Consider the following 23,812-nt stretch of genomic DNA (forward strand, 5'->3'; position numbering starts at 1 on the left):
GACAACGCTGAGATTACAAATGCCCAGAAAACACTCTGGCACTCCAGATTAAATTTACGAACACACCCGTAGTATTTACCAGCCTTTAGTCTTGAAATCTTTGGTTGTTTAGAACATTGCCTCACATGTGAATCCTTAAAGAGATGGGTGGGGCTAAAGCTTAAGAGGGTGTGAACGATGTTGAATGGGTGTAGACAAAGAAGAGCTCTCCAGTAGGTGTACCAAAATGTTCAAGGGCTATTTTCTCAAAAGTGATTTCCCATTGTTCCTCAACTGTAGTGTACGATATACCATTTTCTAGCTCTGAGTCTCTACTTTTATCCAAGATGAAAAACACAATTTCTAATTTTGCTACATAAAACCGAATCGAGCCGGTCGGTCACATATTAACATAAGTATTCAGACCCTTTGCTATGAGACTCAAAATTCAGCTCAGGTGCATCCTGTTTCCATTGTTCATCCTTGAGATGTTTCTACAACTTGATTGGAGTCCATCTGTGGTAAATGCAATTGATTGAACATGATTTGGAAAGGTCTATATAAGGTCCCACAGTTGACAGCGCATGTCAGAGAAAAAAACAATCCATGAGGTAGAAGGAATTGTCCATAGAGCTCAGAGACAGGATTGTGTCAAGGCACATATCTAGGGAAGGGTAACAAAACATTTCTGCAGTATTGAAGGTCCCCAAGAATGCAGTGTTACTGATCTATCGGGGGAGAAGGGCCTTGAGCAGGGAGGTGACCAGGAACCCAATGGTCACTCTGACAGAGCTCCAGAGGTCCTCTGTGGAGATGGGAGAACCATCCAGTTTGTCAAAAGGCACCTAAAGAATGGTCAGACCATCAGAAACAAGATACTCTGGTCTGATGAAACCCAGATTTAACTCTTTAGCCTGAATGCCAATGTTCCGTCCGGAGGAAACCTGGCACCATACCTACAATGAAGCATGGTGGTGGCAGCATCGTGCTGTGGGTATTTTTTTCAGCGACAGGGACTGGGAGACTAGTCAGGATCGAAGGAAAGATGAACAGAGCAAAGTAAAGAGAAGTCCTGATGAAAAACTGAGGCTCCAGAGTGCTCAGGACCTCAGACTGGGGTGAAGGTTCACCTTCCAAAAGGACAATGACCCTCAGCACATTAGTGGCTTTGGGACAAGTCTCTTCTTTGGGGTATAACGGGTTGCCACTTACTTTCTGAGGTAAAATGATCTATCCACCTTCATCAGGGCTATCATTTCTACGTGAAATAATGATCTGTGAGTTACCTGCTTTAAAATGTAGCTGAACGTAACTATTTTACAATCTCTCTCTCCTCTGATAGCATCACACGGCTCTGCTCAGCGACTCAGCTCTTTGTAGTTACCGTTTCCATCCTCAGAGATATTCACCGCCTCGGCGCCCAATGGTAATCTATCGCTGTACTCCGAACCCACCTCAAATTTTAATGTAGAACCCGGGATAGACTCGGTAACCACACTCCCCTCCACCTCCTCCCCGTCCTGTCCGTCCTCCCCCTCTCCTATCTCACTTGGGTTAGAATTCTTCTCTGACTCCACAAACGACACCTGGGGGTCGAAATCACCTCCAACCATATGTTTGTCCATTTGATCTGGGTTCTTCTGCGCTGCCTTCATGATCAGTTTGTAAGTCTTTCCCTGGTACTTGTTTAAGAGATGACAACAGGTTGCTCCCAGCAGAGGGACTGTAGCCAGCACCAACAGGAAGATACTAACCATCACTATGATCAACAGAGAAGGAATTTTCATCCTGGTTGTGAAGACAACCTGAACCTGACAGTCCTGCCCTCCGTAGGTCAGACACAGGGTGTAGTTAGTGCCTGGTTGTAGGCCCTGGAACTTATAGGTGTTGATCCCTTCCTCTATCCGGGACCACTGCACCACAGAGTGTCCGTTACCAGTATTAAAACACAGATAGAGCATGTCTAGGGGGGTTTTGGTTGAGCCTTGATAGAGGCTGAACGGCTCTTTGTCGACGGTCTCTAGGTTCTCATTGCGGCTGAGGTGAAGGTTGTTCTTAGTGTTGGGGAGCTGGAGAGGGTTGAGCTGCACTTTGGCCTCCGTCTCGGATACCTCCAACGCGATGACACCTAAATCAAATGTATATTGTTTCAGCTGGTCCAGACTGAGGTTGAATGCGTGATTGGAGATGTACTGAGTGCCATCGCTGATGCCACACTTCCTGGGAAACGGAAGCTCCTCTGAGCCCTCGCCAGCCTGCACTGAGCCATCAGCGTGTTTAAAAGATGACCCAGTTGGATCGTTCTTGGTCTTCTCAGAGTCGGACTTGGGCCAGTTGATGATGTTGTTGGTCATCTTAGGCCCCGGCTTGTTTCCACCAGACGGACGGAGGATCTTATCTGCTGTGGTGGCCAGCATGGAGTTAATGGCTTGTTTCTTGGTGCCTTCCACCACTACCTTCACTGTGCTGTCTGCTTTACCGAGATCGTTGACAGCTGAGCAGCTGTAGTTCCCATCCTCCTTCTTGCTCATACGGGGGATGATCATAGTGCCGTTCTGGAAGACCAAGAACCGGCCGTTGGTGCTTTTATCATTGATGGGCGAGTCACTATTCATGCTGACCACAGAGGGCAAACTGAATGTGAACTTCTGGTTCCCTGCATTCACCACCTCCCAGCTGACCTCTGGTTTGGGGTTGCCCTTGGTCTCACAGTTGAGAATCACCATAAAGCCCTCGTATAGCTCAGTGTTGTCCAGGTTTGGCTGGTAGGTGATGGACACTGACGGGGCCTTGCAGTCCAGCTTGGGCATTTTGGTCACCAGGGCCCCTTGCAGATGCTCTGGGGCCTCGCAGACGATAGAGTCCTGCTCCGGGACAGAGATCTTAGACTCCGTGATCCAGTCTCTCAGCCACTCCAGACTGCAGGAGCAGGTGAAGGGGTTGTTGTAGATCTGAAGGTGAGACATGGAGCTCAGAGAGCTGAAGGTCCCCTGAACTATAGTAGTGAACCTGTTGTTGTTGATCCTCAGGGACCTCAGGTCTTTGAGAGTCGAGAAGGAATATTTAGGGAGGTTGATCATCTCGTTGTTGTTCATCTTGAGCAGCTGAAGGGAGGTGAGGTTGGCCAGGTCTTCCCAGGGGAAGCTGATGATCTTATTGTAGCTGACGTCCAGGTTTCTCAGCTGGATCAGCAGTGCCAAGGTGTCCCTCTCTATGATCACGATCTCATTGTGGGCCAGCCATAGGGAGGTCACCTGAAGAAGAATACTTTATTAATATCTCTTTTGCTGTACCCAGCCCAGCCCATCCCATGTAATATAATCATATAATATATGCCAGTGACTTGCAGTCATGCTTTCAGACAGTTTTCATATGGCTGGCTCCAGTGTGAATCAAACCCACAATCATGGTTTTGCAAGAACCATGATCTGCAAACTGAACCCCACAGGACCATATTCACAAACACACCTGGGTGACGTTAGGACCATATTCACAAACACACCTGAGTGACATTAGGACCATATTCACAAACACACCTGGGTGACATTAGGACCATATTCACACACACCTGGGTGACGTTAGGACCATATTCACACACACCTGGGTGACGTTAGGACCATATTCACACACACACCTGGGTGACGTTAGGACCATATTCACACACACCTGGGTGACGTTAGGACCATATTCACACACACACCTGGGTGACATTAGGACCATATTCACACACAACTGGGTGACATTAGGACCATATTCACACACACACCTGGGTGACGTTAATAAAGCTCTTGGCCTTCAGGAGTTTGATCTTGTTGGCAGAGAGAGAGAGAGTGGTGACGTTGAAGGGGAGGCCTACGGGAACTAATAGCAGGTCTTTGTAGGCACAGTCAGCGAAATGGTGGGCGTATTTATCCAGACAGCTACAGGTATCTGGACAACACTGGGCCAGACCCAACACAGAGGTCCATACAGCCAGGACACAGACCAGCCGCCACGACGCCATGTTCACCACCTGAGAACACACAGATAAGATGTTAATTAACAATTCATGAGATTATTTTCTGCTAATCTATACAGATCTTTAAAATACAAAACCCATAAATCATGATGTTCTACACAGAAATAATCCTTATGATAATGCATTGAGACATCCTGTGCATCACATCACGACACTACATCACTACACTATATCAATACATCACTACATCACTACACTAAATCAGGACATCACTACATTACATCACTACATCAATGAACTACATCCCTACTTCACTACATCATGACACATCAATACATCACTACACTACATCACTACACTAAATCATGACATCACTACATTACATCAATAATCTACATCACCACTTCACTACATCATGACACATCAATACATCACTACACTACATCACAACACTAAATCACTACATCACGACACCACATCAGTACAGTACATCACATTACATCACTACATCACATTACATCACTACACCACAACAGTACATCATTACAGTACAGCACTACATCGCTTCATCACTACACTACATCACTGCATCATCACATTACATCACTACACTACAATACATCCCTACAGTACAACACTACACTACATCCCTACATTACTACAGTATATCCTTACATAACTACACTACATAACAAAACATCACCACATTACTTCACAACATCACTTCCTTACATCACTACACTACATTACTACACTAGACCCCTGCACTATATCATTACATCACAACACTACATCACTACACTATATCACAACATTACATCACTATATCACTACATTACATCACTACACTATATCACTACATTACATCACTACACTATATAATTACATTACATAACTACACTACACCACCGCACTACACTATATCACTACACTACATCACTAAATTACATCACCACACTATATCACTACATTACATCACCACACTATATCACTACATTACATCACCACACTATATCACTACATTACATCACCACACTATATCAGTACATTACATCACTACACTATATCACTACATTACATCACTACATCATTACATGACTACACTATATCACTACATCACATCACCACACAATATCACGACATTACATCACTACGTCACTACACTACATCAATACATTACTGCATCACATCACTACATCACTACATTACATCACTACACTATATCACTACATTACATCACTACATTACATCACTACACTATATCACATCACTACATCACTACATTACATCACTACACTATATCACATCACTACATCACTACATTACATCACTACACTATATCACTACACTATATCACTACATTACATCACTACACTACATCACTACAACACTACACCACATCGCCAAACATCACTACACTGCAGTAGACCAGGGCTGTGTCTCCTAGAGGTTATAGGGATTACTGCAGTAGACCAGGGCTGTGTCTCAGAGAGGTTATAGGGATTACTGCAGTAGACCAGGGCTGTGTCTCAGAGAGGTTATAGGGATTACTGCAGTAGACCAGGGCTGTGTCTCCTAGAGGTTATAGGGATTACTGCAGTAGACCAGGGCTGTGTCTCAGAGAGGTTATAGGGATTACTGCAGTAGACCAGGGCTGTGTCTCAGAGAGGTTATAGGGATTACTGCAGTAGACCAGGGCTGTGTCTCAGAGAGGTTATAGGGATTACTGCAGTAGACCAGGGCTGTGTCTCAGAGAGGTTATAGGGATTACTGCAGTAGACCAGGGCTGTGTCTCAGAGAGGTTATAGGGATTACTGCAGTAGACCAGGGCTGTGTCTCAGAGAGGTTATAGGGATTACTGCAGTAGACCAGGGCTGTGTCTCAGTGTCTCAGAGAGGTTATAGGGATTACTGCAGTAGACCAGGGCTGTGTCTCAGAGAGGTTATAGGGATTACTGCAGTAGACCAGGGCTGTGTCTCAGAGAGGTTATAGGGATTACTGCAGTAGACCAGGGCTGTGTCTCAGAGAGGTCATAGGGATTACTGCAGTAGACCAGGGCTGTGTCTCAGAGAGGTTATAGGGATTACTGCAGTAGACCAGGGCTGTGTCTCAGAGAGGTTATAGGGATTACTGCAGTAGACCAGGGCTGTGTCTCAGAGAGGTTATAGGGATTACTGCAGTAGACCAGGGCTGTGTCTCAGAGAGGTTATAGGGATTACTGCAGTAGACCAGGGCTGTGTCTCAGAGAGGGCATAGGGATTACTGCAGTAGACCAGGTCTGTGTCTCAGAGAGGGCCTAGGGATTACTGCAGTAGACCAGGGGCTGTGTCTAGGAGAGGTTATGGGGATTACTCTAGACCAGGGCTGTGTGTCAGAGAGTTATAGGGATTACTGCAGTAGACCAGGGCTGCTGTCTCTAGAGAGGTTATAGGGATTACTGCAGTAGACCAGGGCAGTAGACCAGGGTACTGCAGTAGACCAGGGTTTGTCTCTAGGAGAGGTTATAGGGATTACTGCAGTAGACCAGGGCTGTGTCTCAGAGAGGTTATAGGGATTACTGCAGTAGACCAGGGCTGTGTCTCAGAGAGGGCCTAGGGATTACTGCAGTAGACCAGGGCTGTGTCTCAGAAAGGTTATAGGGATTACTGCAATAGACCAGGGCTGTGTCTCAGAGAGGGCATAGGGATTACTGCAGTAGACCAGGGCTTGGCTGTGTCTAGGAGAGGTTATAGGGATTACTGCAGTAGACCAGGGCAGTGTGTCAGAGAGGGCCTAGGGATTACTGCAGTAGACCAGGGCTTGGCTTTCTCTAGGAGAAGTTATAGGGATTACTGCAGTAGACCAGGGTTTGGCTGTCTCTAGGAGAGGTTATAGGGATTACTGCAGTAGACCAGGGCTGTGTCTCAGAGAGGGCATAGGGATTACTGCAGTAGACCAGGTCTAGTCTGTGTCTCAGAGAGGGTATAGGGATTACTGCAGTAGACCAGGTCTAGGCTGTGTCTCAGAGAGGGCATTGGGATTACTGCAGTAGACCAGGTCTAGTCTGTGTCTCAGAGAGGGCATAGGGATTACTGCAGTAGACCAGGTCTAGGCTGTGTCTCAGAGAGGGCATAGGGATTACTGCAGTAGACCAGGTCTAGGCTGTGTCTCAGAGAGGGCATAGGGATTACTGCAGTAGACCAGGTCTAGGCTGTGTCTCAGGGAGGGCATAGGGATTACTGCAGTAGACCAGGTCTAGGCTGTGTCTCAGAGAGGGTATAGGGATTACTGCAGTAGACCAGGTCTAGGCTGTGTCTCAGAGAGGGTATAGGGATTACTGCAGTAGACCAGGTCTAGGCTGTGTCTCAGAGAGGGTATAGGGATTACTGCAGTAGACCAGGTCTAGGCTGTGTCTCAGAGAGGGTATAGGGATTACTGCAGTAGACCAGGTCTAGGCTGTGTCTCAGAGAGGGTATAGGGATTACTGCAGTAGACCAGGTCTAGGCTGTGTCTCAGAGAGGGCATTGGGATTACTGCAGTAGACCAGGTCTAGGCTGTGTCTCAGAGAGGGCATAGGGATTACTGCAGTAGACCAGGTCTAGGCTGTGTCTCAGGGAGGGTATAGGGATTACTGCAGTAGACCAGGTCTAGGCTGTGTCTCAGAGAGGGTATAGGGATTACTGCAGTAGACCAGGTCTAGGCTGTGTCTCAGAGAGGGTATAGGGATTACTGCAGTAGACCAGGTCTAGGCTGTGTCTCAGAGAGGGTATAGGGATTACTGCAGTAGACCAGGTCTAGGCTGTGTCTCAGAGAGGGCATAGGGATTACTGCAGTAGACCAGGGCTAGGCTGTGAAGATCTCATACAAATACACTTCAACTAAGGACTTTAAGAAAAGGTTTAACATGTTCAATCTGTTTTAACCTGTACTGAAAAGGTTCAACGTGTTCAATCTGTTTTATCGTAATGTTATCTTATTGGTTTAGGGCAACCAACTTCCTGTGTTCAGGCAAATTCTTACAGCTACAATTTCACAAAGCTTCCAAAGTAACTGGGCAAGACAAATATATAAGTGCCTTTGAACGGGGTATGGTAGTAGGTGCCAGGTGCAGAGGTGTGCCAAGAACTGCAACACTGCTGGGTTTTTCACACTCAACTGTTTCCCGTGTGTATTAATTGCAGGAATGGTCCGCCACCCAAAGGACACCCAGCCAACTTGACACAACATTGTGAAGCATTGGAGTCAACATGGGCCAGCATCCCTGTGGAATGCTTTCTAAACCTTGTAGAGTCTATGCCCGAAGAATTAAGGCTGTTCCGAGTGCAAAAGGGGGTGCAATTCAATATTAGGAAGGTGTTCCAAATGTTTTGTACATTTTGTGAATATTTTCGTTGTCATTTTGACATCCGAAGTATAACCTCACAAACTGCACTTATTTCTGAACAAAGAACACTAGTGTTCAAATAAAGAATACAGTGGTTTTGAGGTTGTTTTTTTTTTTCATGCTGAGAAATGCAACATTAATTAAACATGGAATGGATCTATGGTTAAAGTCTGATAATGCCTCAATCTAATCCTATTTGTCCACATTACTATCGAATAAACATCATATTGGGGTCATAATGCATGTGTGTATATATATATTGTTACATCATTATCTCCAGTTTACTTTCTGATTTCAATCAACTTACCTCTCTGAAATTAAAATTCCCAATCCTTGCAGTTTTCCTAACAGGGCACTATCTGGATTATATCTTCTTTATAACATAAATTAGTGGTCAAAACAAGTAACGTCCTCTGTAGTAGATCCTTTTACGTGTCTTTTCTCCACGCTGATAACGTAGACCGTGGAGGAAACATATTTTTTTTCCGGTGGGATGATACGGTGCGATCCGAGCCAGTTCCCTCTCGCGACTGACAGAGGACGAACGGTCCACTGCGCGCTCCTGCCGTTAGTCACAGCGATGGTAGAGTTTGTGATCGCGCAGGCAGCCTCTCCCATTCCTTTACCATCATCAGTTCTGGAGTAAAGATAGGCCTTCAAAGGTTCCGGATTCGCCTGCCATCCACGAAAAATATTGATAATTTAGACACTAATGTTTAATTCATTGTTATTTCGACCTAAACTCATTTTTGACACCATTCTCCCCAGAGTTTGGTTTTTCCAGTTACAGAGAGATTTGACCAACCTAAACATAAAAGATGAGGAGTTATTTGTAAACATTATGAGTTGTGCTCTGTTGAGTTGGGGACTTAAATAGGTCTGGATGGTTGTAACGAAACATGTTATTGTTGTCATATATGGATGAAAGCTAAAAAAATAAAAAAAATCACATTGACAGAACAGGAAAATGTGAGGTCCCTCAATTGCTGGCGAAATTATAGGGCTACGTGACGATACATTTGATCATTATGATTATAATAATGAGGCATTGGGCTAATTGGAAAATATGTATATTGCACTACAGTGTGAATTTATTTGCACCAAAGAAAATAACTGATAAACAACCATACAGATAAAAACAGATCAATAATAAAAGCGTGCATGTGATTGGGTTAGGGTTAACCCTAACCCTAACCCAGGGGCTGATATAAAAACCACAACAAAACTATATACAATAAGTAAATACAAGTTTGTTAAAACAGATAACAAAACCCATGAATCCTAAATGAACAAAGGAAGCAATCAGCAATCAGAAATAAAAAAACAACAGTATTTGTTTTGATGGAATAAAGGAAGACAGAAAGATATGGGCCTATTGACACAAGAAATGAAATCATCCACCATATCAGAGGTGTTGGCTATAGGCCAACGTCTGGATCAAGTCTACAGTGGATCTATTTTCAAATAACGACTGCCATCTTCTGGTTTGACCTGCTGTTCTCCAGTAACAGCCTCATTTCAAGACCATGAAACTTGAAACTAGATTCTGGAATAAAACCTTTGCCATACAATTTACGATACAAGGAAATACATGTTCTGTCTTCCGTTTGTTACTATTTTAGCTCTTTGCCTGTTGTGTTGTTGTGTGTAGTGTATCCACAGGCTACTCAGTCCCTTTCCTCTTCCCCGTGCCCAGCTGCACTTACTATCCATGTACCCCATCTAATGCCCAGCTGCACTTACTATCCATGTACCCCATCTAATGCCCAGCTGCACTTACTATCCATGTACCCCATCTAATGCCCAGCTGCACTTACTATCCATGTACCCCATCTAATGCCCAGCTGCACTTACTATCCATGTACCCCATCTAATGCCCAGCTGCACTTACTATCCATGTACCCCATCTAATGCCCAGCTGCACTTACTATCCATGTACCCCATCTAATGCCCAGCTGCACTTACTATCCATGTACCCCATCTAATGCCCAGCTGCACTTACTATCCATGTACCCCATCTAATGCCCAGCTGCACTTACTATCCATGTACCCCATATAATGCCCAGCTGCACTTACTATCCATGTACCCCATCTAATGCCCAGCTGCACTTACTATCCATGTACCCCATCTAATGCCCAGCTGCACTTACTATCCATGTACCCCATCTAATGCCCAGCTGCACTTACTATCCATGTACCCCATCTAATGCCCAGCTGCACTTACTATCCATGTACCCCATCTAATGCCCAGCTGCACTTACTATCCATGTACCCCATATAATGCCCAGCTGCACTTACTATCCATGTACCCCATCTAATGCCCAGCTGCACTTACTATCCATGTACCCCATCTAATGCCCAGCTGCACTTACTATCCATGTACCCCATCTAATGCCCAGCTGCACTTACTATCCATGTACCCCATCTAATGCCCAGCTGCACTTACTATCCATGTACCCCATCTAATGCCCAGCTGCACTTACTATCCATGTACCCCACCTAATGCCCAGCTGCACTTACTATCCATGTACCCCATCTAATGCCCAGCTGCACTTACTATCCATGTACCCCATCTAATGTCTCTTTGGAGTACTGCACCACACTCTTCACCCCACAGACAGCAGGCTAGTGGGGTCACAGACAGCAGGATAGTGGGGTCACAGACATCAGGCTAGTGGGGTCACAGACATCAGGATAGTGGGGTCACAGACATCAGGCTAGTGGGGTCACAGACAGCAGGCTAGTGGGGTCACAGACATCAGGCTAGTGGGGTCACAGACATCAGGCTAGTGGGGTCACAGACATCAGGCTAGTGGGGTCACAGACATCAGGCTAGTGGGGTCACAGACAGCAGGCTAGTGGGGTCACAGACAGCAGGCTAGTGGGGTCACAGACAGCAGGCTAGTGGGGTCACAGACAGCAGGCTAGTGGGGTCACAGACATCAGGATAGTGGGGTCACAGACAGCAGGCTAGTGGGGTCACAGACAGCAGGATAGTGGGGTCATGTCTTAGTGTCTTGGTGGGGGAAGTCAGAAAACTGTAACGGCACAGGACAGATGACCTGTCATGTTCCCTTCAGATCAACTGTCATGTTCCCTTCAGGTCACCTGTCATGTTCCCTTCAGATCACCTGTCATGTTCCCTTCAGGTCACCTGTCATGTTCCCTTCAGATCACCTGTCATGTTCCCTTCAGATCACCTGTCATGTTCCCTTCAGATCACCTGTCATGTTCCCTTCAGGTCACCTGTCATGTTCCCTTCAGGTCACCTGTCATGTTCCCTTCAGATCACCTGTCATGTTCCCTTCAGATCACCTGTCATGTTCCCTTCAGATCACCTGTCATGTTCCCTTCAGATCACCTGTCATGTTCCCTTCAGGTCACCTGTCATGTTCCCTTCAGATCACCTGTCATGTTCCCTTCAGATCACCTGTCATGTTCCCTTCAGATCACCTGTCATGTTCCCTTCAGGTCACCTGTCATGTTCCCTTCAGATCACCTGTCATGTTCCCTTCAGGTCACCTGTCATGTTCCCTTCAGATCACCTGTCATGTTCCCTTCAGATCACCTGTCATGTTCCCTTCAGATCACCTGTCATGTTCCCTTCAGGTCACCTGTCATGTTCCCTTCAGATCACCTGTCATGTTCCCTTCAGATCACCTGTCATGTTCCCTTCAGATCACCTGTCATGTTCCCTTCAGGTCACCTGTCATGTTCCCTTCAGATCACCTGTCATGTTCCCTTCAGGTCACCTGTCATGTTCCCTTCAGATCACCTGTCATGTTCCCTTCAGATCACCTGTCATGTTCCCTTCAGATCACCTGTCATGTTCCCTTCAGGTCACCTGTCATGTTCCCTTCAGATCACCTGTCATGTTCCCTTCAGATCACCTGTCATGTTCCCTTCAGGTCACCTGTCATGTTCCCTTCAGATCACCTGTCATGTTCCCTTCAGTCACCTGTCATGTTCCCTTCAGATCACCTGTCATGTTCCCTTCAGATCACCTGTCATGTTCCCTTCAGATCACCTGTCATGTTCCCTTCAGATCACCTGTCATGTTCCCTTCAGATCACCTGTCATGTTCCCTTCAGGTCACCTGTCATGTTCCCTTCAGGTCACCTGTCATGTTCCCTTCAGGTCACCTGTCATGTTCCCTTCAGGTCACCTGTCATGTTCCCTTCAGATCATTATCTTCCTTCTCCTCTCACAGATGTCTGATGTGAGATTGGGCAAACCCATCACAGATGTCTGGGGTGAGATTGGGCAAACCCATCACAGATGTCTGGTGTGAGATTGGGCAAACCCATCACAGATGTCTGATGTGAGATTGGGCAAACCCATCACAGATGTCTGATGTGAGATTGGGAAAACCCATCACAGATGTCTGGTGTGAGATTGGGGAAACCCATCACAGATGTCTGATGTGAGATTTGGCAAACCCATCACAGATGTCTGATGTGAGATTGGGCAAACCCGAGACGGCCTACAGGGAGGAGGTGAGGGCCCTCGGAGTGTGGTGTCAGGAAAATAACCTCACACTCAACGTCAACAAAACTAAGGAGATGATTGTGGACTTCAGGAAACAGCAGAGGGAACACCCCCCTATCCACATCGATGGAACAGTAGTGGAGAGGGTAGCAAGTTTTAAGTTCCTCTGCATACACATCACAGACAAACTGAATTGGTCCACTCACACAGACAGCATCGTGAAGAAGGCACAGCAGCGCCTCTTCAACCTCAGGAGGCTGAAGAAATTCGGCTTGTCACCAAAAGCACTCACAAACTTCTACAGATGCACAATCGAGAGCATCCTGGCGGGCTGCATCACCGCCTGGTACGGCAACTGCTCCGCCCACAACCGTAAGGCTCTCCAGAGGGTAGTGAGGTCTGCACAACGCATCACCGGGGGCAAACTACCTGCCCTCCAGGACACCTACACCACCCGATGATACAGGAAGGCCATAAAGATCATCAAGGACAACAACCACCCGAGCCACTGCCTGTTCACCCCGCTATCATCCAGAAGGCGAGGTCAGTACAGGTGCATCAAAGCTGGGACCGAGAGACTGAAAAACAGCTTCTATCTCAAGGCCATCAGACTGTTAAACAGCCACCACTAACATTGAGTGGCTGCTGCCAACACACTGACACTGACTCAACTCCAGCCACTTTAATAATGGGAATTGATGGGAAATGATGTAAAATATATCACTAGCCACTTTAAACAATGCTACCTAATATAATGTTACATAACCTACATTATTCATCTCATATGCATACGTATATACTGTACTCTATATCATCGACTGCATCCTTATGTAATACATGTATCACTAGCCACTTTAACTATGCCACTTTGTTTACATACTGATCTCATATGTATATACTGTACTCGATATCATCTACTGTATCTTGCCTATGCTGCTCTGTACCATCACTCATTCATATATCTTTATGTACATATTCTTTATCCCCTTACACTGTGTATAAGACAGTAGTTTTGAAATTGTTAGTTAGATTACTTGTTGGTTATTACTGCATTGTCGGAACTAGAAGCACAAGCATTTCGCTACACTCGCATTAACATCTGCTAACCATGTGTATGTGACAAATAAAATTTGATTTGATTTGAGATGTCTGATGTGAGATTGGAGAAAACCATCACAGATGGCTCCGGTAATTGCCCAGTTATAATTTCCCAGATGGCTCCGGTTATTGCCCAGTTATAATGGTCAAGTGCTGCAAAGAAGAAGCTAGAAAATCTGCAGCTGGCCCGAGCGTCATGTCTTGCTCTTCATTGTAATCAGAGGGCTAATTTAAATACTATGCTGCCAGTCTCTCTTGGCTAAGAGTTGAAGAGAGACTGACTGCATCACTTATTTTTTTTAAAGAAACATTCATGTGTTCCAAATTCTAAATTGTATGCATAGTCAACTTACTCACAGCTTTGACACACACAGTTACCCCACCAGACATGCCACCAGGGGTCTTTTCACAGTCCCTAAATCCAGATCAAATTCAAGATGTACAGTATTATATAGAGCCCTTGTTGCATAGAACTTCCTTCCATCTCATATTGCTCAAATAAACAGCAAACCTGTTTTAAAAAAACAGATAAAGCAACACCTCACCGCACAACGCCTCTCCCCTATTGGACCTAGATCGTTTGTGTGTATGTAGTGATATGTAGGCTACGTGTGCCTTTAAAACAATGTATGTAGTTTTGTCTTTGAGCTGTTCTTGTCTATTAATGTTCTGTATTATGTCATGTTTCATGATTTGTGTGGACCCCAGGAAGAGTAGCTGCTGCTTGTGCAACAGAGGGGATCCTGTTGGGGATCCTAATAAATACCAAACTCAATAAAAAGGCTTATTACCTGAGCCAACAGATGATCACCAATGTACAGGCTATCATTGGCCTTGTTCGACAGTATCAAAACGACTGAATACAAATCACATTGCATCATAAATAATGACTCATTATTATTTGTCAGTCAGTCACAATTTAACCATGATACATTGCGGTTTAGATCCTATCAAACACGGCCATTGTACACCCGTGTACACGTATTCAGGCTGTGTCACTGTGCGCGTCCAAGGGGATCACTTTCGTTGGTCACTGCCTTCCAAGGTGTGTTGCATTATGGGGAGAAGAATTGTCAGACTTGTGACTACAAGTGATCAAGGGTCATGAAGTTTGACTGCAGTCTACCGCAAGTTTCTGCAGTTGTTTTTTCACCAATTTCATCCTGCAGCCATCGCTTGCATTGTGGGAGGATTTATTGTCAACCAATCATTAGGGTGTTTTTGGTTGACCCACGCAAATGTTACCAAAGACATGACAAACCCCAACTAACTTTGCCGCAACTCATGTATACAGTTAATATGATAGAATTGCTGTCTTCCCGGATCATAAATTATTGGAATGTGTTTGAGGTCCTCCCTGTGTGGATGTGTCATATGTCTTACACCAGTCCAAAGGCCTAATGGTGGAAATAATTCATATGATTATCATAGAGGTGTCCAAGACCTGACACAGCCCAAAGTAACAAACACCCCACTCTGACACCTTCCTAGAGGGGTCCCTGACACAGCCCAAAGTAACAAACACCCCACTCTGCCACCTTCCTAGAGGGGTCCCTGACACAGCCCAAAGTAACAAACACCCCACTCTGACACCTTCCTAGAGGGGTCCCTGACACAGCCCAAAGTAACAAACACCCCACTCTGACACCTTCCTAGAGGGGTCCCTGACACAGCCCAAAGTAACAAACACCCCACACTGACACCTTCCTAGAGGGGTCCCTGACCTGACACAGCCCAAAGTAACAAACACCCCACCCAGTATTCAAACCTGCACCTTAGAGACTCAGTCCTCCTTAGCTTACCATCCATTACATCACTATTCCACCTCAGTCCTCCTTACCTTAAAATCCGTTTTATCACTATTCCACCTCAGTCAGTCAACAACAAGGGCTCTGGAGCATGCTTTCATCAAGGATCTATCTGAACTTTGCTCCGTTCATCTTTCCCTCGATCATGACTGGTCTCCCCGTCCCTGCTGCTGAAAGACCTCCCAAAATGATGATGCTGCCAACACTATGCTTCACCGTAGGGATGGTATTGGCCAGGTGATGATTGTTACCTGGTTTCCTCCAGACCTTACACTTGGCATCCAGGCCAAAGAGTTCAATTTTGGTTTCATCAAACCAGAGAATCTTTTTTCTCATGGTCTGAGAGTCTTTTAGGTGCCTTTTGGCAAACTCCAAGAGGGCTATCATGTGCCTTTTCACTGAGGAGTGACTTACGTCTGGCCACTCTACCGTAATGGCCTGATTGGTGGAGAGCTGAATAGATGGTTGTCTGGTCTGCAGGGGCCAAGGACGTGGATGTCGATTAAGGCAGCCCCCCACACCTCTCTGATTCAGAGGGGTTGGGTTTAATGCGGAATTCAGTGGAACGCATTCAACTGACTAGGTATCTCCCTTGCCTTCTGGAAGCTTCTCCCATCTCCACAGAGGAACTCTGGAACTCTGTCAGAGTGACCATTGGGTTCTTGGTCACATTCCTGACCAAGGCCCTTCTCCCCCGATTGCTCAGTTTGGCCAGGCGGCCAGCTCTAGCAAGAGTCTTGGTGGTTCCAAACTTCTTCCATTTAAGAATGATGGAAGCCACTGTGTTCTTGGGGACCTTCAATGCTGCAGACATTTGTTGGTACCCTTCCCCAGATCTGTGCCTCGACACAATCCTGTCTCAGAGCTCTACTGACAATTCCTTCGACCTCATGGCTTGGTTTTTGCTCTGACATGCACTGTCAGCTGTCGGACCTGATATAGACGGGTGTGTGCCTTTCAAAATCATGCCCAATCAATTGAATTTACCACAGGTGGACTCCAATCACGTTGTAGAATGGATGGAGGTGGGGGTTTTATGACACCTCACTCATCATAAACCATAGGCAGCAGACGATTCCCTTTGTGGCCTAGTTTGGGTGATCAGAATGTCTGTGTGCCTTATGAAGAGTGTACCGCCCAAGAACTTCAACATCAAATAATGGACACCGGGACAATATATTTCATCCCCCAAATGTTGGTAATGACTTAGCGTGTGGTGGAAATTACATTTCATACAAAACCACTGATGAAAAACACCATTAAAAATGTTAATATCACACCATTCAAAATCTCAACTAAAAAAATACACGTGCCTCAATAACTTACAGCGTCTTTTAGAACAATTTGGGGATTCAATGCAGTAGGAAGAAACACTGGTTGACAAACAAATGATTGTTCACTGGCTGCAGTCTATTGATTCAGACTCATGAGACAGGTGTGTGCTCGCTCAAGGTTTGCCCATAATGCTCTCTGTTGCTTAACAACAGAGCAAATTTCATCCCAGACTGAGCCGTCAAGCATCATATGCTGTTTTGTCACTGCATGAGGCTCAGGGACAAGACCAAGCACATTATCTGGTTGGTACCATACAATGTCCTCTCTCATTGGCCAACATAATCGGTTGGCTCCCACACGACTCATCAACATCTTGTATAATACAGGGTAAGGGTCTTCATCATATTTCCCAACACACCACTTTCCAATCAGTCCCTCATGCATGTCTTGTTATTTAACTAGGCAAGTCAGTTAAGAACACATTCTTATTTACAATGACGGCTTAGGAACAGTGGGTTAACTGCCTTGTTCATGGGCAGAACGACAGATTTTTACCTTGTCAGCTTGGGGATTCAATCTTCAACCTTTCGGTTACTAGCCCAACGCTCTAACCACTAGGCTACCTGCCTCTAACCACTAGGCTACCTAGTCAATATACAATAATAATATCTATAGTGTAAGTAAAATGAACGCAAATAAGTTAGAAATTGTGCTGCTAATGCACATGACGGCACAAACACATCTCGTAAAAATTAAATATGCTATTGTTGGTTATCTTATGGAATTTATAGAAATAAAACATTTCCCTTCTTCAGAAGTTCCAGCTAGGCAGGCTAATGTTAGTTAGCTAATGTTAGTTAGCTAATTAATTTACTTGCTATCATACAGTTGGCGTAAATGAATAATTATGTATAATTATGTATTTATTATAAGTAGACATGATAATTAATAATTATGTATTTATTATAAGTAGACATGCAGTCATAATTGACTGTAGAGCATAAAGAACCCACAAGCTACCGGTGGCTGAAAGCACAATCATTGTGGGATGAATGAGTGCCGAATTTCCGGCAAAGGGTGGTCCATTCCTCCCTCGCCCCTTTTATTAAATTTTTTTGTAATTTTTTCATCTCCAATGTTTATTGAAAACATAAATAGATTTGCACAATGAACACTTATTTCTCAAATACACCGTTCCAGTTGTTGGTTAGCTATCTAGCAAATTCTTTGGCAAAGCATTGACATGAAATCAGTCAAAACACCTCAAAACAAGCCATGGTGTCAAGTCCAGGACAGGATGAAACTAGCTTAAACGAGTCACTTACGATTCCCCACATGTCAGTTCCTTGTTCACGATCTGGCAATCCAGCATCAAAACTATTCACGGACCTCGGGCCCCATTTTTATTTTTTTAAATAAATTAAGAAATATAACATTTCAAATGACAATAGAATACAAAGATAAGGCATCACTACATGTGTAGTTTTTCTGAATAAATATAAATAGCATTAAGAGTAAAAAAATTAAATCAGAAGGCTTGACTTTCAAAAGTTAAAGTTCCTAAAAGAAACTAACTAAAAAAATGATAAATCCTCCCTCGCTCGGCAGACTCAACAGCCTTGGTTTCTCAAATGACTGCCTCGCCTGGTTCACCAACTACTTCTCAAACAGAGTTCAGTGTGTCAAATCAGAGGGTCTGTTGTCCGGACCTCTAGCAGTCTCTATGAGCGTGCCACAGGGTTCAGTTCTCGGGCCGACTCTTTTCTCTGTATACATCAATGATGTCGCTCTTGCTGCTGGTGATTCTCCAATCCACCTCTACGCAGACGACACCATTCTGTATACTTCTGGCCCTTCTTTGGACACTGTGTTAACTAACCTCCAGACGAGCTTCAATGCCATACACTCCTTCCGTGGCTTCCAACTGCTCTTAAATGCAAGGAAAACTAAATGCATGCTCTTCAACCAATCACTGCCCACACCTGCCCGCCTGTCCAGCATCACTACTCTGGACGGTTCTGACTTAGAATGTGTGGACAACTACAAATAACTAGGTGTCTGGTTAGACTGTAAACTCTCCTTCCAGACTCACATCAAGCATCTCCAATCCAAAATTAAATCTAGAATTGGCTTCCTATTTCGCAACAAAGCATCCTTCACCCATGCTGTCAAACATACCCTCGTAAAACTGACCATCCTACCGATCCTTGTCTTCGGCGATGTCATTTACAAAATAGCCTCCAACACTCTACTCAGCAAATTGGATGTAGTCTATCACAGTGCCATCCGTTTTGTCACCAAAGCCCCATATACTACCCACCACTGCGACCTGTATGCTCTCATTGGCTGGCCCTCGCTTCATATTCGTCACCAAACCCACTGGCTCCAGGTCATCTATAAGTCTTTGCTAGGTAAAGCCCCGCCTTATCTCAGCTCACTGGTCACCATATTAACACCCACCCATACGTAGCATGCGCTCCAGCAGGTATATCTCACTGGTCACCCCCAAAGCCAATTCCTTTTTGGCCGCCTTTCCTTCCAGTTCTCTGCTGCCAATGACTGGAACGAATGGCAAAAATCACTGAAGCTGGAGACTCATATCTCCCTCACTAACTTTAAGCACCAGCTGTCAGAGCAGCTCACAGATCACTGCACCTGCACATAGCCCATCTGTGAACAGCCCATCCAACTACCTCATCCCCATACTGTTATTAATTTGATTTATTTTGTACCCCAGTATTTATTTGCACCCCAGTATCTATACTTGCACTCATCTTCTGCACATCTATAACTCCAGTGTTTAATTGCTATATTGTAATTATTTCACCACTATGGTCTATTTATTGCTTTACCTCCCTTATCCTACCCCATTTGCACACGCTGTATATAGACTTTCTATTGTATTATTGACTGTATGTTTGTTGCTTTGCTTTATCTTGGCCAGGTCGCAGTTGTAAATGAGAACTTGTTCTCAACTAGACTACCTGGTTAAATAAAGGTTAAATAAATAAAGTGTATGCTCATCAGATCTCATGAAACGTCATCAGAAGTGTTGACTTCATTTGAGGGCTGTGTCTTTTAAGTGTTTGGACCACAAAGCCTTGATGTGAGACAGGACAACAACAGTGAAATACAGACATGAAATGCTTTAGAAAATAAAAGAAACAACATTTTGAAAGCTGAAAAAAAATTGAAAGTTAGTTTAGTCTCTACTGGATGTGGGAAAAAATATATAAATGGTTTGCCATGCCCCGTCCCCTAAACTCTGGGAACAATGTTTTTGTCCCGGGACTTGAGCGTTATCACATGACACTTGGTCAACTGCTGAAATGGTAAATGCTGCTAGCTGTTTATTTCGATAAAGTGTGAATATTGTGTTTCCTATCATTACTACTTAGCTGAGCATTTGATAGATAGCATGTTGATCCGTCTGAACAAGAAGAGTCAAGACAAGAAATGCTAGCTGGCTAAAAACAATCACTCGGATGCTTATTAGCTAAATTAGCTATCCAGCTGCCAGGTAAATAAATGTGTCAGTGTTCATTACATGCACAAACAGCAACCATAATATTGTGCATATGTTTCTTACTGTTCCTAGAGATTCCGGTTTTGTGGGGATTTGGACTGCCCAGACTGGGTTCTTGCCGAAATCAGCACTTTGGCGAAAATCGTAAGTTTAGCGCCGTGACTGGTTGCATCACGGCCTTCGAGACAAGCTGCTAAGAGTGGATGACTCCTCTGGTCTCTAATATGTAGGCTCACTTCTCACTTTCATCACAAGTCAGAATTTGGAATAAACTTCAATTTGAACGTACTTTACATGTTGTCTGCTGATTTTTGTTCGTATGTAGGAGGTAATCTGAGACAATATATCCACAGATTAGTGTTATTAACCCGACTTTTCGGTAACTGGTTTGTATTTTCAATGCTGATAAACGCGACTTGCACAAATATGTCCGAGTTTAACTGAAGCACAGACCAAATGTTGTCCCAGGTAATCAGCTGGCACTTTCAGCTGATTGGGAGGGACATGCTTTGGTCCACAATGTTTGGTTACATCTGGCTATTTACATATTGTGCATCACGTGAAATGTGTCAGGAGATGGGAAATTCAAGGAACAGAACCTACTGGCGGCAAAAAGTTGGGTAACAATATTTTACTGTGGACATTTGATCTCCACTACCTTCCAGATAAATGACCAACAGCATGGACGACTGGTAAATTAACCTAAAATATAATTGTATTAAACATTCTGGCTTGCATATTTTCTTACAGCTACTTCTTTCAGACATATTATCATGTAGTAACCATGGTACCAGTCTGACGTTTAGGCAAGGCCTTTGTACTGGAATTGCTCTGTCCATGACTGTAACGCCCTCCAGCGGATGGTGAAGACGGCCCAGTACATTACTGGGAACGTGCTCCCACCAATGATGTGTATATAAATCATTGGCTCCCACCGATCCAGGACATGTATTTGAAATGATGCGTGAGGAAGGCCCGCAGCAACATCAAGGACCCCACACAACCCAGCCACGAGCTGTTCACTACCTTACTGTGGGGCAGATGGTGTCGGAGCATGAGGTCTGATACCAACATGCTCAGAGACAGTTTCTATCTACAAGCCATCAGACTGCTGAACACTTGAACTGAACTGACCACCTGCTCTGATTCTCTGAACCTTACACATGTACTCATACCCACACAGACATAAACACATCCACACACCCGTATACATTCATGTTACATACACACATCACAACTGCTGCTACCAGACTCTTATTATGACTGCTAAATAATACACAATTTAAACACTTGCCCCCAATCCCCCCCTTCCCCAAAATATGTATACATATTGGACTGTGCCTTCCTGCATCTTCTACTGAGCCATTTACTTTGTTCCTATTATCTTTTTATTAGTTCTCATTGTTGCTCCATTGTCCATATTGAACCTGCAGGAAGCATTTGGTTGGACGGTGTATACCATGTGTATCCTGTCCCTACCACTAATAATACTTGAAACTGCATTCATCCAGTAGAAATCATCCCCTGACGTTTGTCTTCTCTATTCCCAACAGTCAAGTGTGAAGATGAAACTCCTCTGTGTCCAGGTGTTGATGGATATGCTGGGAGAGGGCATTGATGTAAGTATCTCATACATGAACTCCCTATTGTCACCTGCAATTTTATTGTCTTAAAATGTGCCATTCCCTTTTTTTTGTCTTTTTCAGTATGACAAAGTTTCAAAGCTAACTGCAGATGCAAAGTTTGGTAAGCTGAATTCTGTTTTTAAAATGTGCTGCTACTTTGATGCAAACTGTAATAAAGGACAGCTTCAACACAGAAAGCTATACACACATGATGCTGGTCTATACTCTACATCTATTCTATCAATGCATCTGTGTTATTCTGATTTCTAGAGAATGGAGACATCAAGGCCAGTGTAGCCGTGTTGACCTTCATCCTCTCCAGTGCAGCCAAACATGATGTGGACAGTGAATCTCTCTCCAGTGAGCTGCAGCAGTTAGGACTCCCTAAAGGTACAGTAGTTTTCCATAAGTTACTCATACTATAGCCATTCATAGTGAGAATACCTCAAAGTACTAGGTTTGTTACAACCACTCACTGCAAAGGCTCATTTATTTTTCAATTAATGGATTGTAATAATATTTGAATGCGTACAGACTCCATTCCACTGTGGATGTTCCAAGCCCTCTAACGATGTGTAGTATCATAGTCATGCCTTTTTGGTTTTCCTCATCGGTATATCATGTATCTTGTAGAACACACCACAGGACTGTGTAAATCCTATGAAGACAAGCACATTGCCCTGCAGGAGAAGCTAAGGGAGAGCAGTCTGAGATGTGAGTTATCAACCTTCATTTGATTGAAGAAGACTTATAATACCTAAATGTTTTCTGGGGGGAGTAACACAAGGTGGCTAAAGAGATTTCAGATTCTCATTGGGCACTGCATTTTCTCTCGTGCTGTGTTTGTGGGTCATCTAGAGAGTATGGCGTGTTGACTAAACTCTGAGCCCCAGTATAATATAAACATGTTTCTGTACATATATAGCATTTATTATTGCTGTGTTTCAGTGGGTCGGTTGGAGGTAGTGTCTTGGCGTGTTGACTACACCTTGAGTTCCAGTGAGCTTCAGGAGGTTAATGAGCCCACAGTGCAGCTCTGTCTCCAGACCCAAGGGGCAGAGACTGGACACACGGAGACCACCATCGTCTCTGTGTCTGCAGACAAGTTCAGAGTCCTGCTGACAGGTGAGCCTGTGATGTACCATAAATACTGTTACAAAAAATCTACTCATATGGGACTAGAATCCTGAGGGCTTCACTGATTTCAATGTCTCTCTATGCTTCCCCCCTAGAACTAAAACAAGCACAGGCCATGATGAATGCACTACAATGAAGCAAGACTCTAAAAGTTTTGATTAATGATGCAGTGACTGGATCAGAAGAAAGTCAAGCAAGAGTGCAAGACATTGACAGAATATCATACAGGATGAGTGGACCATGATCTTTTGAATGTATTTTGTACATTGTGTTTATTCTATAATTGTTATTAAATATGTTGATGTATTTCTCATTTGTCCATGTCGAATCTATGATATGTATTTTCTTGAAAAAAATTACAACTTTACAATTAAATGTTTTGTCTACTTGCAATTTCTTAATTAGAAAATGTGTAAGAGTAGAACTTACCCTCTAGTAACATTTGGTGACGGGCACCCGTAGATATTACGTGTGGAACTACATGTCCCATCAGCCATTGCTCTTTAAGTATCGCAACTGGCCGACTAAGGTGCATCACTGAGTGGGCGTGTTAAT

At 44.3% G+C, this 23,812-nt stretch overlaps 2 protein-coding genes across 3 annotated transcripts; one reads left to right on the plus strand and one right to left on the minus strand.

Moving 5' to 3' along the window:
- Positions 1–975: 975 nt before the first annotated feature.
- Positions 976–8,864, minus strand: LOC112219169 (immunoglobulin superfamily containing leucine-rich repeat protein 2-like). The gene is made up of 3 exons (XM_024380371.1): positions 8,608–8,864; positions 3,746–3,991; positions 976–3,233 (listed from the first exon to the last, which is right to left on the minus strand). Exons 2-3 carry the CDS (start codon positions 3,980–3,982, stop codon positions 1,338–1,340), a joined length of 2,133 nt encoding a protein of 710 aa, XP_024236139.1. The 5' UTR covers positions 3,983–3,991; positions 8,608–8,864; the 3' UTR covers positions 976–1,337.
- Positions 8,865–20,201: 11,337 nt separating this feature from the next.
- Positions 20,202–23,565, plus strand: commd4 (COMM domain containing 4). 2 transcript variants are annotated; one of them, XM_024380198.2, is made up of 8 exons: positions 20,202–20,301; positions 20,568–20,639; positions 22,049–22,114; positions 22,202–22,241; positions 22,391–22,510; positions 22,754–22,834; positions 23,069–23,245; positions 23,353–23,565. In XM_024380198.2, exons 1-8 carry the CDS (start codon positions 20,299–20,301, stop codon positions 23,391–23,393), a joined length of 600 nt encoding a protein of 199 aa, XP_024235966.1. In that variant the 5' UTR covers positions 20,202–20,298; the 3' UTR covers positions 23,394–23,565. The 2 variants fall into 2 exon arrangements, with proteins under 2 accessions (XP_024235966.1, XP_024235967.1); XM_024380199.2 differs by lacking the exon at positions 20,202–20,301 and adding an exon at positions 20,322–20,489.
- The last annotated feature ends 247 nt before the right edge of the window (positions 23,566–23,812 follow it).

The sequence above is a fragment of the Oncorhynchus tshawytscha genome, linkage group LG19, assembly GCF_018296145.1.
Source record: "Oncorhynchus tshawytscha isolate Ot180627B linkage group LG19, Otsh_v2.0, whole genome shotgun sequence".
Taxonomy (NCBI): Eukaryota; Metazoa; Chordata; class Actinopteri; order Salmoniformes; family Salmonidae; genus Oncorhynchus; species Oncorhynchus tshawytscha.

Excerpts from the sequence above, each read along its gene's own strand:
- commd4 (XM_024380198.2), top strand. Across the intron at positions 22,511-22,753 it reads GCAGTTAGGACTCCCTAAAG|AACACACCACAGGACTGTGT; the intron begins GTACAGTAGTTT and ends TGTATCTTGTAG. Across the intron at positions 23,246-23,352 it reads GTTCAGAGTCCTGCTGACAG|AACTAAAACAAGCACAGGCC; the intron begins GTGAGCCTGTGA and ends CTTCCCCCCTAG.
- LOC112219169 (XM_024380371.1), bottom strand. The coding sequence starts at position 3,982 with ATGGCGTCGTGGCGGCTGGTCTGTGTCCTGGCTGTATGGACCTCTGTG. Across the intron at positions 3,234-3,745 it reads GCTTTATTAACGTCACCCAG|GTGACCTCCCTATGGCTGGC; the intron begins GTGTGTGTGTGA and ends ATTCTTCTTCAG.